The sequence below is a fragment of the Aythya marila genome (assembly GCF_965140915.1).
Source record: "Aythya marila genome assembly, chromosome: 2".
Classification (NCBI taxonomy): domain Eukaryota; kingdom Metazoa; phylum Chordata; class Aves; order Anseriformes; family Anatidae; genus Aythya; species Aythya marila.
In genome coordinates this window covers 46,479,858-46,494,063 of record NC_139043.1, presented here as the reverse complement: position 1 = coordinate 46,494,063, position 14,206 = coordinate 46,479,858, and the positions used below count along the sequence as shown (strand labels likewise).

The 14,206-nt window shown below is 50.9% G+C and overlaps 1 protein-coding gene across 1 annotated transcript; it reads left to right on the top strand.

Moving 5' to 3' along the window:
- The first annotated feature begins 6,942 nt into the window (after nucleotides 1–6,942).
- CLEC3B (C-type lectin domain family 3 member B) lies at nucleotides 6,943–13,783 on the top strand. The gene is made up of 3 exons (XM_082754799.1): nucleotides 6,943–7,209; nucleotides 10,674–10,772; nucleotides 12,032–13,783. Exons 1-3 carry the CDS (start codon nucleotides 7,104–7,106, stop codon nucleotides 12,430–12,432), a joined length of 606 nt encoding a protein of 201 aa, XP_082610925.1. The 5' UTR covers nucleotides 6,943–7,103; the 3' UTR covers nucleotides 12,433–13,783.
- The last annotated feature ends 423 nt before the right edge of the window (nucleotides 13,784–14,206 follow it).

Below are 14,206 nucleotides of genomic sequence, written 5' to 3'. Positions count from 1 at the left end.
TTCAAATTATTTTACTTTGAATAAAATGCAGTTAAATTTTACTACAAATACAACATGGTCCCAAGTTTCTAAATCATATTTTAAACCAAAATGTCTTTGTTTAATGGAGCTCTCTGTCCTTTTTGCCAACAGATAGAGTAGCCTCGCTGAAACCTCTTACAGTGGGTAATGAGAAGGGACATGACTAGGGTAGAAGGGAGAATAAGTTAATTCTGCTGAGTTGGGTAGTTCAGCTGGAAGAGTAATGGCTGTCAGTAAAGGTCCTTTACATGCTGTGCTGCGCAGCAGTGCCACGGGGCTAAAGCCTCGCTTCCACCATTGTCCTGCTAGATCTTACTCTGTAATAATCAAAGAGACAGCTGAGAGAGTGCAGGTCTTGGCTTCACTGGAGTGGAGCAGGAATGAGCATGGGGACAGCTGTAGAGGTTCAAACAAGAGGAGAACTCTTGTCCCTCTACACTTCCACTGAGTTTGGAAATGGATTTCATCACAGCTGAAAAAGACAGGAGAAGATGCCAGATAAGATGCAATCAAGTTGTATCACCAGGTCTTCAAAGCCGTGGATACCTACATCAGTTGGCTGGTGCAGCAAAGAGCAAGAGCTGTTTATCCTGCAGGACAGGAAGAAGCATCAGATTGGGGAAGCTGCAGGAAAAGCTACAATAATAATCCAGCAATCCTTTACCTCTTAATCAAACAGTGGTTGTTCAATATTCTGTTCTCATTTCCTGATGCCAGATAAATAACATCTCTTGACTGGTGTGTGTTTGGTGGGGAGGAGGGCAAGGGTTTTCCCAAAGGAGGGCTGTAGATATAGGAAAAAGCAATCATGCTCACATTAAAATACATGATGTACTTCAGGTACTAAAATTCCTTCAGGTCATAAAATTCTTCTAAGAAGGCAGAAAGAAAGAAAACCAAAGGGAAAACTAACATTTACAGTACCTTAAACATATCACAGGTAGTTTTTGTTTAGTTGTGTATTGTTTAATGTTTCAGAAAATGGTTAATCTATATGAGGATTGCAAGTCTTAAACCACAGCTGTTCCCTCAATAACTGTTGCTTGGTTTATTATAGATTTCTGATTTGGTACCAGAAGGCTGCCTAGAGTTATTTCCAGGGTGAATTTTGTAACACGGTAGTAATAGTTTCTGCCTAGGTAGCCTTCCAGCTGGGGGAACTTCAACCTTTTTGCAAATTACTGATGATAGTGGGGCTCTCCTGGCGGTGGCAGGATGCTTCCTGCTCCCCTCTCCAGGTCTTTTTCACTTTAAAGGGATGGCTATGGGAGCTGGGGAAAAAAGAGACAAGAAACCTCACCTCGCCGTGTTTCAGGTGTGTTGACTGACCCACTTCTTAGCAGGGAAAGCAAATACTCAAAGCTTGTCTGAGATCTGGGCTTTGTGCCCATGTACCTAAAAGCAAACTCTTGCTACCTGAGCATCCGTGTCTGCGTCCACCGCAGGGAGACCCGTGGAGCAGGCGTGTGTGCCAAAATGCCTGCCTCGGTCATAAAATCCTTCCAAGCCCTTTCTGCGAGTGTCAGTGTAACCTAACGTGGTGCGCATGTCCTCCAGCCACGTGTTCTCCTCCCTGTGGTTCTGTAGGTGTGTAAGCAGGCACAGAATTGGGGTCGTCAAAGTCTCCTCCTCCCTCCACAAGCTCCCTGCGTCCCACCTAATGATGACACCGAAAAGCAGCGGGGTGGAGAATGACCCCAGTTCAGCCCGGGGTTGCTCCTACCCCTGGGATGTAAATAGGGAGCCCAGCCAGAAATACTGCACAGCCGCTGCTCCGTCTCAGCTGCCCCTGGAGGCTTGCTGCTACCAACTCCTGTCCCAGATGGATAAACAAAGCGCAGATAGGGGTAAAAGGGCCCGCAGCTCTCCCAGTTGGTGCAACATCTGCCAAGAAATCTCTGAGACTGCGGTTCTCAGGCATGCAAAGGCCTCTGCTGCCCGTTTCTATTTTCTTAGCTCTCTTTTTAACTCCTCCCTTCCACCCCAAACAAAAATAGCAGTCGGAGATTTTTCATAAAGGCTTCAGCCGAGCCTGCTCCTGTTCCCCTTCGGGCTGGTGGAAAGTTCCATGTGTTGCTGTGCAGATATTGCCACGTTTTCATTGACTTGTGTCCAGTCGGACTAAGAGGAAACATCTGTGGAGCAGGATAGCTCCGTGTTTGTCCCAGGAATTAATCGCTTCTGCTGGGAGGGTCGAGAAGCTGAAAGCTGCCTGCTAGAGATGGTGACTCCCGCTAGGTTTCTGCTCGTGTTGCCCAAAAAGCACCCAGCTGCAGTTCACCTTTTCATTACCTTGGGTTTTTTGTGTCCCCTCCCACCTCCCCTGGGTATCCCAAAGGCCTGACAGGGACCTCTTCTGGAGGCAGAAGAGGGCTGGGCTGTCAGCGGCTGTGGCTGAGTTTGCTGCTCGTGTTCCTCTGATCCGTGCTTGCCGTCGGGGTGCCACCCAGCAGAGCCTGGGGAACCCGAGCAGCCAGCATTTTGCAAGGACAGCAGTGGGTTTAGGTCCCAGCAGCCTGATTTCCCAGCCACCAGCAGCTCCCGTGCGTTTCGTGGAGCTGCAAATAGCACAAGGCCAGGCTAAAGGCCGGGCACTTGGGCACCAACCTCTGCAGGGACGCCGCGGTCCCTCCGCTCTTTCTTTAATGAGCTGCCTTTCTCGCTGCCTGCTAACGTGTTTTTTGCTGTTCCTGCACAACAGCACTTGGCTCATGGGCGTGCTGCTGTTAATGACTCCCCAGTGATGGCTTCAGCCTGAATTTTATCCACCGGAACGCTTTAATAAGGCTGAGGTTATCCGACGAGCTCCACAAACATCTCCATTGTCATCCTGCTCCCCAGATGCGAGTGGGATCGGCGATGCAGGCACCCAAGTTCTCGTCACAGCACTCGCAGATCAGCTCCAGCCTCCCTGATTTACACTCCAAAGATCACAGTTGCTGAGGTCGGTCAGATTTTGGGGCATGGATGATGGGCAGAAAATAAAAGCAGTGAAGACAAACAGGCCTGCCCCTAGCCCCGTGGGGTCTGCGTGCTCCAGGCAGAAGGCAGGGCTGGGACTCCTTCAGTGCTGCTCCTGCTGGAAAAGGGGGCATTTTGAGCAGCTGCTGGCACTCAAGCTCTCCATCTTTGGTTTAAACACTTCAGTTTAAGGCCCGAGGATGCCTTTTTGCACAGATCCTTCTGCCCTGTGACCCTTGGCGAGCACAGGGTAGGGAAGCGAGCCATGCCTGCTGTGGCATGGGATGGGGAAGCGCCCTCCCCAGGCTCAGGGCCAGTTTCCTAGTGTTGGTGCTAGGGAGAACATTTTGGCAAAGTGCTGACTCCCTGATTTTCCCCATCATTGTCCTCGTGAAAACCACCCTTTCCTGAACCATTATCGCGTTCCTTCTCCATTGGTCTTACAAACAATGATCCATAGACTCAGCGCTTTCCATTTCAACCTGTTCTGATGTTGTTTGTGCCGGTGGAAAGCAGGAGCGATGCCAGCATGAGTTCACGAGGTGGCCACCACCGGAGACTTTCTCCTGTTATCCCCGTGTCCTCAGGGCGTTTTTTTACTGTCCACCGCTGCTTCTCTCCTGTTCCTTTGAGGCTGCTTTGAAATGATGTCTTAGCCTTGAAAATCCCAGGCTGGGAATTGCCCACCTTGAGGATAACCGTGTGAAACCTGCTCCCTTCCCCAGCCCACCCTCCCACCTCCCAGCCATTGTGTGGCGGTGCTCGCCCGCTTCTTGCCTTGGCAATCCCTGCTCCTTTCCTAGGAGATGAATTAAAACCACCTCTGATCTCACTGCCCGTTTCCTTGCCCAGCCGGGCACGACATCACAGCTCTGCATCACTGCCAGGAGCATCCAGCTTCCTTCCATGGGCCTTTTCCAAGCACTGTTTTGCGAACTGAAATCCCTCCAAGCCCAGCATCCCAGCCTGCTCGCTGGGTTTCCCAGAGCCACGTCAACTTTTCTGACTGCTTCTCCTCACCTCCCCGCAGCCCTGGGACAGGTTCCCTTGGTGTGCTTTCTTTTACCCTCTTTTTTTCACCTCAGACCAGTTTCCTTACAGCTGACAGGAGCTGCTGTCTGTCTGACTGGGAGACCTGGCTTGAAATAAGGGAGCAAAGTGCTTTTACTGGAAAATTCATAGCTTTACAGATTTTTATTTTTAATTGTGAACAAAAAAAATTGGTTTCTTGGCATGTCGTCACCTTCCTCACTCTTGTGAGCCCTGCTATGAGTTACCTGCCTCTCTTTCCCCAGGCCCCTGCTCCCTTCCCTCGGCTGGGCCTAATGAAGCTCCCAGCTGCTGCTCTTCACCTCTGGACTTTGCTGCTTCTCCTTCAGCCCCCAGGGGAAAGGTTCCAGTGGCCAAAACCTCACCGATGTCTCTCGGTTATATTAGTTCATCCCATGAGAAGGATTACCTCTACTCACCTCCCACGCCTCGCTTACACAACTTGTGTGAGTCACCCAGATCCTAAAGCAGGACGTGTGGCTGAAGTGCCAGCACACAGAAGACCACTGATACCCGTGTCACCCAGCTGGACCACGGCCCCTGGCTTCAGCAGAAGCCCAGACAGGGTGGGAATGTGGTCGAGGCAGGGCCTCTCTGGCTTTTTACACATCCCTTCCCCAAAAGCATCCCCTGTTCTGGACCTGTTGCAGCAGCGCAGCAGCTCGGTCCTGTTGGGTGAGTTCCTGTGGGCTTAGGAGGTTTACAGGGCCAAGCATTTATTTTTTCAGTCTATATAAGCAGGCTACAGAGCTAGCAAATGCATCCTTTTGGAAAACACAGCCACCCAAAACCCTGCTGTTAGGGTGCAGGTGCCCCCGCATCAGAGTTGTCTGTTTCAGAGGAAGCAGCACAGAGCGATTCGGTTTTCCCCCATGTGGCAGGACATTAATCACAGAAATGACAAGCGAGCAAACCTGGAGCCAAGGAAAACCAGGAGGTGCTGAGCCGACCAAAAGTACTTTTGGATAGAGAGAGGCTGCTTGAGTGTCAAGGGAGGGGAACTTGCATGTGTGCGTAGGTGTTGGGCTCCATCCTGCTTCGGGGTAGTCCAGGAGCGAGGACGGCAAATCCCCCCAAATATTTGTTCTCCTGCTTAAGTCTGAGTAGGGCTGTGTGTGTGTGGTGACAGGGAATGCAAACCAAACCCACTTCCTTGGCTTTGAAATTTGGACTGGGGCTGAGCTCTGCTCAGGTAGGATGTCAGGGCAGGGTTCTGCTTATTCAGCACAAGCGCTAGGCAGTGTAACACGGCTGTAGCCAAGCTAAATCCACAGCAGCTCTTTTTCCAGGCACACCCCTGTTTATCTCAGGCCTTCTGTGCTCAAGCAGCTCCAGCGGTTCGCAGCGTGCTGGGCAGCATCTTGCCTTCGCTCTTCGGAAAGGATTTAAGGGTAATGATGGATACAGAGCGCGCTTTGTTCTCCTCAGTGTCTGTGCTCCCTCTCATCTCCTCACACGAATTTCTTCCACTTGCTCAGAGAATCCTGTTCGTGCTTGTGCTGCAACTGCAGCACCCGAAAAATCAGGCAGGGATTTGGGTTTAGGTTGCTCTCAAGTCACCTGGGACCCTGCAAGGGCAAAACATGTGAGCCTTCTGTGAGCCACGCTCCCACCACCCAAAATCAAGCACAGTCCATCTGTCTGTTACAGCTCACAGTTGTTTAGAAGACTAAACATTCCCCAAACTGAGTGAATAGACAAATTTCAAAGCATATTTGGTCACCTACCATGAGCGTGGCTGCGGGGAAGACCCCCAGGTGCTCCTTTTGACCCCAGCACGGTGTGTGTGAAGCATCAGCTGGGGTTTCACAGCCCCTGAGCCTTACCAAGCATCTCGGGGCTTTTGCAGACCTGGCCAAGAGACACTTTGGGTGATCTACACTGGTTCATTCAATTCTTTTTAAGTGAAAAGAGAAGCTTTAGATTTTGATTCTGAACAGCGCGAGCATCGCCAGAGTGGGGAAAAAAGCAATAAAGGCAGTGACAGAGCCGGCAGCTCTCCCCGTGGTGGCACACAGGGGTTAATACCAAGATCCAAAAGCCCAGAGCTCTGTCCCCAGCCACATGGGTACAAAGACCAGTGGTGCTGGAAACCAGGTCAGCCCCAGGCAGGTCCCCGAAGCCAGGCACCAAGCCACTAGCAAGGGCACAGCACAGAGCCAGCGCCTCCTTATCCTGCACCATCGCCGGCCTCTGCCACCCGGCCTGGCGAGCAAGGGGAGCTGGCTTCGTTTTATTAGTTGTTAGCTGTGGGAAAAACACTTGTGTGGATTCCTTTGTTTAATCCCCAGGAGAAGAAGCACTGGTGCTACAGCTTCTGAGGGACATGAGGGGAGAAACATAGGGGCTGATGTGCTCCGGATTGAAACATGGGAGCTGGGTAGGAGCAAAGGCACAGCCATGTGTACCAAAAGGGTGCTGTGCACAGCATCCCCCTTTGGGACAGGGGCTCAGAAATAAAGTTACAGAAGCTACCGTGAGCTAGAAAAGCAAGCCCTACAGCCCCTGGTTAGCTGTGATCAGTTGGGGGGTCCACAGCAGCCCTTCACAGGGTGGTAAGCCCAAAACTTCCCTGGGGGGGTTTGGGTGGCACCGTGGCAGGAGCTGGGTGCTCAGGCACTTGCAGCACCCCTCGAGGGCAGCCCCACAGAGGGGCTGTGTTCCCTCTGCCACCCAAACCCCATTTTTTGTGCTTCACGTCGCCATCTCCATCACTGAAACGTGAGCTCAGCCACTGTGCAGAAACCCCTAGGAAACCGTCCCAGCCATATTCCCAGCTGTTCCCTTATGTTTAGCCGAGTCGCCTCTCAGCAGGCTCGTGGTATTTCGCGTTCGGTTTATTTTGTTTTGTTTTATAACAAAAACAAGCGGCGGGCTGAGAAAGGAAAGCTGGCTGGGCCGTTCTCAGCATTGGCCGGAGCCGCCTGAACCCTCCCTGCGGCCAGGCGGCTGCTGGAAGCCTGGAGACTTCTTTCTTGGCCAGACAGTTTTGATTAAAGCCGGTGCTAAGCAGGCTGTCCGGGGGCAGAGCAGCCTCACTCCAGCTCCTCTCGGCTCCGGACGGCAGCGGCATGGTGCTGCGGGGAGCCTGCCTGCTCCTCTGCCTCGTCTCCCTCGCCCAGGTCTCCGGCCAGCAAAACGGCAAGGGGCGGCAGAAGCCGGGGGCGGCCAAGAAAGGTGAGCAGAGCCCCGGGGACCCTGCCCGGCTCAGGGGGGGGATGCAATCAGCCTGGCTGTTTAAGGGTGCTGCGATGAAGCTTTTAAAAAAAGCATTTAAAACCTAATCGTGTGTCTTTTTTGCTACCCTCCATAGAAGTGCTTGTGTAGCCCCTCTGTAAATGAGCAAGGATACTGAAATGGTTTGGGCATGTTGCTGCCCTGACTATATTCGTTTTGAGCATTGTAGGGCACCCTATTTCCCATGTCCTAAGGTTCTCCCCAGACTTTCCCCTTACTAACATCTCCGTTTCTCCAACCCCTACCTCTACTCATTCATTTTTTGGGGGGAGACATTAAGCGCTGGATGCCAGACAGCTGCTGCAGACTTGCAGCCGGGAGCAGGCAGGCAAAAGCAGCGCTGTATCACCCGTAAAACAGCAGCAGGGCTCTTTGTTTTAAAGCAGTTCGAGTCCTTCCTCCCCGTGGCACAGCGCAGAGGACAGGGCAGGTAAGCAGGAGGCTGATGCTGCAGCCCGTGGCGTGCGGTCCTGCCCGCTGCTGGGTCCGGCTGCAGTCGCCTGCGCTTGGCTTTGCCCTTTGGAGTGGACCCGAGAGCAAGGAGGAAGCATCCCAGGAATTTTGTTTGGCCGGGCTGCCCCGCACGCTCTCCCGGCGGCTATTTTTGTCGGGTCCTGTCCTTGAGAAACTTTTCCATTTTCTCCCAGCGGGTCTTTCTATGAAAGCGCTCCGTGTCTGCCGAGCCCACGGCGGTGCCTCGCGCCTGCCTTCTGCAGCACAAGTGCCCTCCTAGACTGATGCAGGGCATTAGTCTGCATTGCACTGCTGGGATGTGCCAGAAGAGAGGTTCATTTCTTAGGGAAATCTTATTTTTCTCTGAAAGAAGAAAACAAGTGATGGGAGAAAAATCACGTCTTGGACAGGAAAAAACATCTCCAATCTAAACCACTTTTTTTGAGGGGCCACAATTTTTTTCCCCTGGAAATCAAGCCATATGAAACAGCTGGAGGCAATTTTTTCCCCCTGATTTCTCACCAAAGGAGAGGTCAAGTTTTCTGTGGGGAAAAGAAGAATCCCCACCACCCTGGCATTTTTTGGCCGGCCGCATCCAGCCCCGTGGTGGGTTAGGTGCCTTGCCTTTACTGGAAGCGCTCGGCACTGCTGGGTTAACGAATTTCCAATTTTGACAAGCACCAGGGGGGTGCAGAAGGAGGGAAAAAAGCACTTGCAATCCCTGGAGGGACTCCTCTTGGCCCCCAGCCCCTCACCCCCTCCAGGACAAGGGCAGGATGTCACCCTCCTGTCCCCAGCCCTGTCCCCAGCCCTTCACCAGGGTGGGTTGGGCAGGGGGAGGCCATCGCAGGGTCAGGCATTTTGTTGGGTTCGTGCTCTTTAATCTGCAGGGGCAAGCCACAAGTGTTAGAAAAGAAAATGATGCTTCGAGCCAAGCCTCTTCAGTTCTCTTTTTCTCTTTTCTTTCCTTGGGCTTCTTCTTTATTTTACATGATGTAATTATCGCTTGCATTTGGATCCACTTCAGAAAAAAAAAAATGGTGCCATTTCAATGTGAAAAAGCCAAAACACAGCATTTCGAAAATGCTGAAATAACACGTTCGCTTTGCCTGTGTTTTCCCCCTCCCCTCAGATTGCTGCCCAGCAATTTTTCCAGCCACAGCAGTTCAGCAAACTCCCCCTGAGCCCTGCATGGGGCAATGCCTCTGGGGGTCCAGGCTGGGGACCCCTCATCACGGCCACAGCAGGGGCCATGAGGGCACAGGAAGAGCACCTCTGTGTGGCTCTCACATGTGTTTTAAAGGTATTTGGAGTCCAGATGCTTAAATCTGTGGGTAGAGGCTGATTCGGGCTCCTGAATCTGCCCCAAATCCTCGTGTGATCCCATAGCTTCATAGTAAGGGAGGGACCTCAGAAAATGCCTGCAAATATTTCCAGCAACACAAGCCCTGTGTGGGGGTGCTCTGGCCTTGAGGAAATAGAAATGCACAGAAAAATACTGCTGGCAAAAATAATAATAAAATATATATCAGTATTTGCTGATATAGCCATGACACTTGCTTTTTGGCTGAAGTGCAAATCAACCAGCAGAAAGGAGTTGCCAGAAATATGAACTCTTTTTCACAAAAATAAATAAATAAATAAATAAAAATAAAAAATTGTTGCTGGATCCATTTTCTCCCCAGGTGAAGTTGCTGCTGCAGGAATGACTTGGAAGCCAATGACTTAGAAACCTGTTAGTGAGCAGGACAGGGTAGTTATCAAGGAGATGTGTCCACCTGGGGTGCCAGGGGCCCTCCAGCATGAGACTGGCACAGCAAACCCAGCTGGAGCTGCCCCAAGGCTCACGAAGGGTGTCTCACCGTGGCCTTTGGATGTTACTTAAACCTGGGGGACATTTGTTGTGCTGCAAGAGAGACATGGGTGAAAAATACCATTAATTAATTAGCTGTTTCCCACAAAGTGTTTTCATCAAAGGCACCAAAAATAATAGCTCGTGCCTTAGGGTTAACCAGACCCATTAAAGTTAATTGAGCAAGGAGTAAAGCAGCTTAAAGCCCTCCTCCTGATCCCTCTGACTCCCAGCTGCTTACACCAGGTGAGATGAAGCAGCAGCACCTGAGGAGCAGCAGTGACAGTGCAATGATACAAATTCCCTGGTGTCTGACCTCCCATCTCCATGCCATAACTGGCCCTTCTGCTCCTACGCAGGAGAAATCAGGGTCTGATGACTAGCTGGTGCTAAGCCACAGGTCGCTGTTCGAGGCTAGCAAAATCTTACCAAAGGCTTTTTCAGTTCCTTCACATCTCTTGTCTTAGGAGACATCATGGTAGCTTGCGGTAGGGAAAGTGTGTGAGCCTGAGTAGCTTTACAGAGGAGGCTGCAAGGAAAGCAGGGTCCTCGTTGCAAAGAAGGTTTTGTCCTTTACATCCAAGAGGAAGTTGTCTTCAGAAGTCTCTATTATTTAATAAAAAGAGGCATTTTCTTAAGAAAGTATCTCTGTGATCTCATTGTTCCCCTAGTAGCACTTGGTCTGCTGGGTAAGAGCATCTACAATGCCAGAGGCAACACAGATAGCAAGACACAGGCTTTGGTAGGAGGCCACAACCAACTCCTCAGCCAAGGAAGCATCTTCTCATAGCAGAAGACCAGCTCTGGCTCTTTTTTTGGTACCTGTCCCCAGCCAGGGCAGAGGCAGAGACAGAGGCAGCTGTGATGGTGTGCCTGCCAATGTAGGAATCTGGGCTGCTGGTGCAACCAGGCTAGCGAGCAAATATTCTCTCTGATGGGTGTGCTAGGGGACAGATATTGGCTTTGTGGATGCTTTTTGTTTGTCTTTCTCTGCAGGCAGGGAAATGGGGGGGGGGGGGGTTGATTATAGGAACAGCTTCAGCTGCCTCCCTGGGGGACACGGTGGATGTTTATGCTCCTCCCTTGATTTCTCCAACAGATGGTGTAAGCCTCAAAATGATTGAAGACCTGAAGGCCATGATTGACAACATCTCTCAGGAGGTTGCTCTACTGAAGGAAAAGCAAGCACTTCAGACAGGTAAAGGACTCCTCGAAGAAGGCACGGCTTTCACTTTGAGAGAGGAGCTGCTTGTAAAGCTGTTGCCATTGCTCCATGCATTTTGATAAGGGATGCCCCAGTACTCCATGACGAGGTGTCCATCACAGGGAGAGAGTTGGGGATCAAAGCAATGCATGGCCTTGTTGCAGTTCCTCCAGGCAGAGGAAGCTCCTCAGGCAGTTAATCACATGAGTTGTGCAGCATATGGCCCCCTTCTTTATGTGCTAGAGCTTCCCATTTCTAAAGCTATTGATATTTCCATGACACTAAGCCAGATGTTCATTTCTCTCCATGAATCAGCGGGATGGGTAATAGATTATTTTGCACTTCAGTCAAACGCAGTTTACTCTTTGTTTGCTGCAGTCTTTCGGCTGAAGCCCAGTGAGATGGCTACCTGATCCCTCGTACATCCCTGGTCTTGCCCAGGGAACCTCGCTAGGGGTCGGTCGCACCACGCCTCGTGTGACACACACACAGTATGGTCTCAAAATGTTCATTTTCCAGCCCTGCTCCATGGTTATTCTCTGCAAACTCCATGACATCAGCAGGAGAGGGACTTGCAGAACATGCTACAGAGATGTGCTAAAAATGCAAGTTAGGGAGAATTTCCTCCCTAAAAGAAAGAAACACAAGCAAAATCAAGGCTTTAGATCCAGGCTCACATTCACTGAGATGTAATTGGTCTGGATATTAATGAATGGCTCTGATTAGCTATTGTTTGGATAGAGTACCCTGCGCTCTCAGGGTTTAAAGATTAAAAATTTAAAAAAATCACTGCTCTTAACATTAAAATCAGATTAAAATCAGAGGCAAGTAGATATTTCCTCTGAAGACCTCAAGCTATGCAAGCACAACACTTCTGATCAAAACCCATTAAAAAAAAGTAAAAACCCATTTTTTTTTCATGCTTGCATAATCGAGATGGTTGAATTGGAATTGCAGGCTGTTTTTTCCAAAACACTCCAGCCCCCAGCAGAGACAAATGTTGCCTCCCAAGGCGAGAAAGCACAGCCCCATTTCGGGAAGAGAACAGGCGGGGAGAGGGGACGCTGAGGACAGAGACATGGGCACCCCCAGGTCCTTTTTGGGGGGCCGTTTCCAAATGTGGAGGCTGCATCCTTTTTACATGGGATGTAAGTGTGAGGTGGCAGCACCACAGCTTGCCCAAGAGATGAGTGCCGAATTTAAAACCAATTCCCTTCTTCTCTCTCTGTCCCATCCATGCGGCCACCTCCTAGTCTGCCTGAAAGGCACCAAAATTCACCTAAAATGCTACCTGGCGTTCTCTGAGAGCAAGACGTACCACGAGGCCAGCGAGCACTGCATCTCGCAGGGCGGCACGCTCGGCACGCCGCAGAATGGGGAGGAGAACGACGCGCTCTACGACTACATGCGCAAGAGCATCGGGGCCGAGGCAGAGATCTGGATGGGCCTCAATGACATGGCATCCGAGGGCAAGTGGGTCGACATGACGGGCGGTCCCGTCCGCTACAAGAACTGGGAGACCGAGATCACCACCCAGCCCGACGGCGGCAAGCTGGAAAACTGCGCGGCCCTGTCGGGGGCGGCGGTGGGCAAGTGGTTTGACAAGAGGTGCAAGGAGCAGCTGCCGTACGTCTGCCAGTTCATGATCGTGTAGCGGGGCCGTGTAGAGCTATAGGGTGGCTACGTGCACACCCAAGCGTGCACGCACACACGCGCGGGCCCACACGCACCTTCACGTAGCACCACGGCCTGGGCAGCCGCCACAGCCCGGCGTTGGGTTGGAGCTGTGCTGCCTTTCACTCGGCTGCATCCAGCACCGTTCGCATCCTTCCCCCTAAGGCATGATCCATAGATATATTTTTGTACACAGGGAATTTACAAGGTGGTTTCGGCGAAGAACCAGTGCGACAGCCTGGATGTTTCAGCCACCCGGGCTGTCGCTCTGCAGTCTCCGTTCCCACCTCGCCAAACCTTGCTGGGACACCGGCAATGCCAGTCTGTGCCTTCTCCTCCGGCTTTGCTCCCCTGCAATCCCAATTCAGGGATCGGGTCCTGTCTCAGAGAGCAGAGGGTGTTAATTTCACTGTTGGGCTTGTCGGCCCGGTACCATTCTGCTCAATGGGCTGATGTGCTGAGAAGGATGCCCTTCCCAAAAGCATCCCCCGGTTTTTGACCCTTTTCTCACCAGTCAGAAGAAAATGTTTCACTGACTTCGATGGGGGAGCTAGCCCCAGCATCTGACCTTTTGAAAAAAATCCCACCACAAGCTTTATTTAAGCTCCTGTACAAAGGAGGAAGCAGTGATTAGTTGCAGCATACTCAGTCAAATGCATTATTGGAAGTAGAAGGTGAAAGTAATTAGGTAAATAACAAAAATGTAAAGCTACGAGGGAATATGCTGCCATATAAAAGACAACTGTCTATCAAAAATGAACCCTGAGAAGTCTGAATTTAGCCACTTTAGGAATCATATAGCTTGTTTTAGAGATGGAAACCCAGCTTGCCAAACACAAACCTGCTGAGTACAGTTTGTGCCCACAGAGTCGCCCCCAGCTGAAGATCTGGCCTTGGTAAATTTTTGCTGAGAAAAGGGTTAAAACAAATAAATAAAGAAATAGGAACAATGGGAAAGGATTGCAGAGCATCCTGACAGCTGAACACAGCCTTGTTGACATTGATTTGCTGACTGCTGGCTGAAATGCATCAGCGGCTCCTTGAAGTCCAGTGCTTGGTACTGGCCCTGCCCTTTGGGTTACACGTCCCTAGCATGGCCAGACAGAGGGCATCCCAATGGGACTCGTAGTAAGACAAATTTTGATTTGTTGTTTTGCTTAAAAACAGCACAGTGGTGGGTCTTCAGAACATCGTGTGGGAGAGCCAAGCCGGAGGGGTCAAAAGCACACACACAGTGCATACTTCCCAGGCTGTCATTATTGCCAAACTTTCTGCTGTTCAAATGAATATGAAATAAATATATATATAGCTTGCTGAAGGAATGGAGCTGAGTCAATGTGGTCAGACTGCTTCCTTCTCCCACTCCTTGCATTTCTCTTCTAAGGTTTTAAAATGCAACTGTGTGGTCAGAGAAATAAACAGCGATCTTTTAGGGGAGGCCAGGAACTACAGGGGGGTGGTGTGAAAGTCTCGGGTCCTTGCGATGCTGAGCTCTGGGGAAGATGCAGGTGCCATAGCTGGACCAGCTCTCTGCGTGGAGCGCAAATCTGAAAAATAGCCGTGGAGATCGATGCTGAAGGATGTTCCCCATAAGAACATTAAGGAGTCGATCTGTCAAAATCTAGAGAACAACAAGTTGCTCTCAGCAGATTTCTCGCTCATATCTATCTTGCTCTCTATTTTCACACCACTCCTCTCCTGCCAGGCACCATTCTTCACAGGCTGTTTGCTCTCCTGAAGCTGGGAGGAGCACA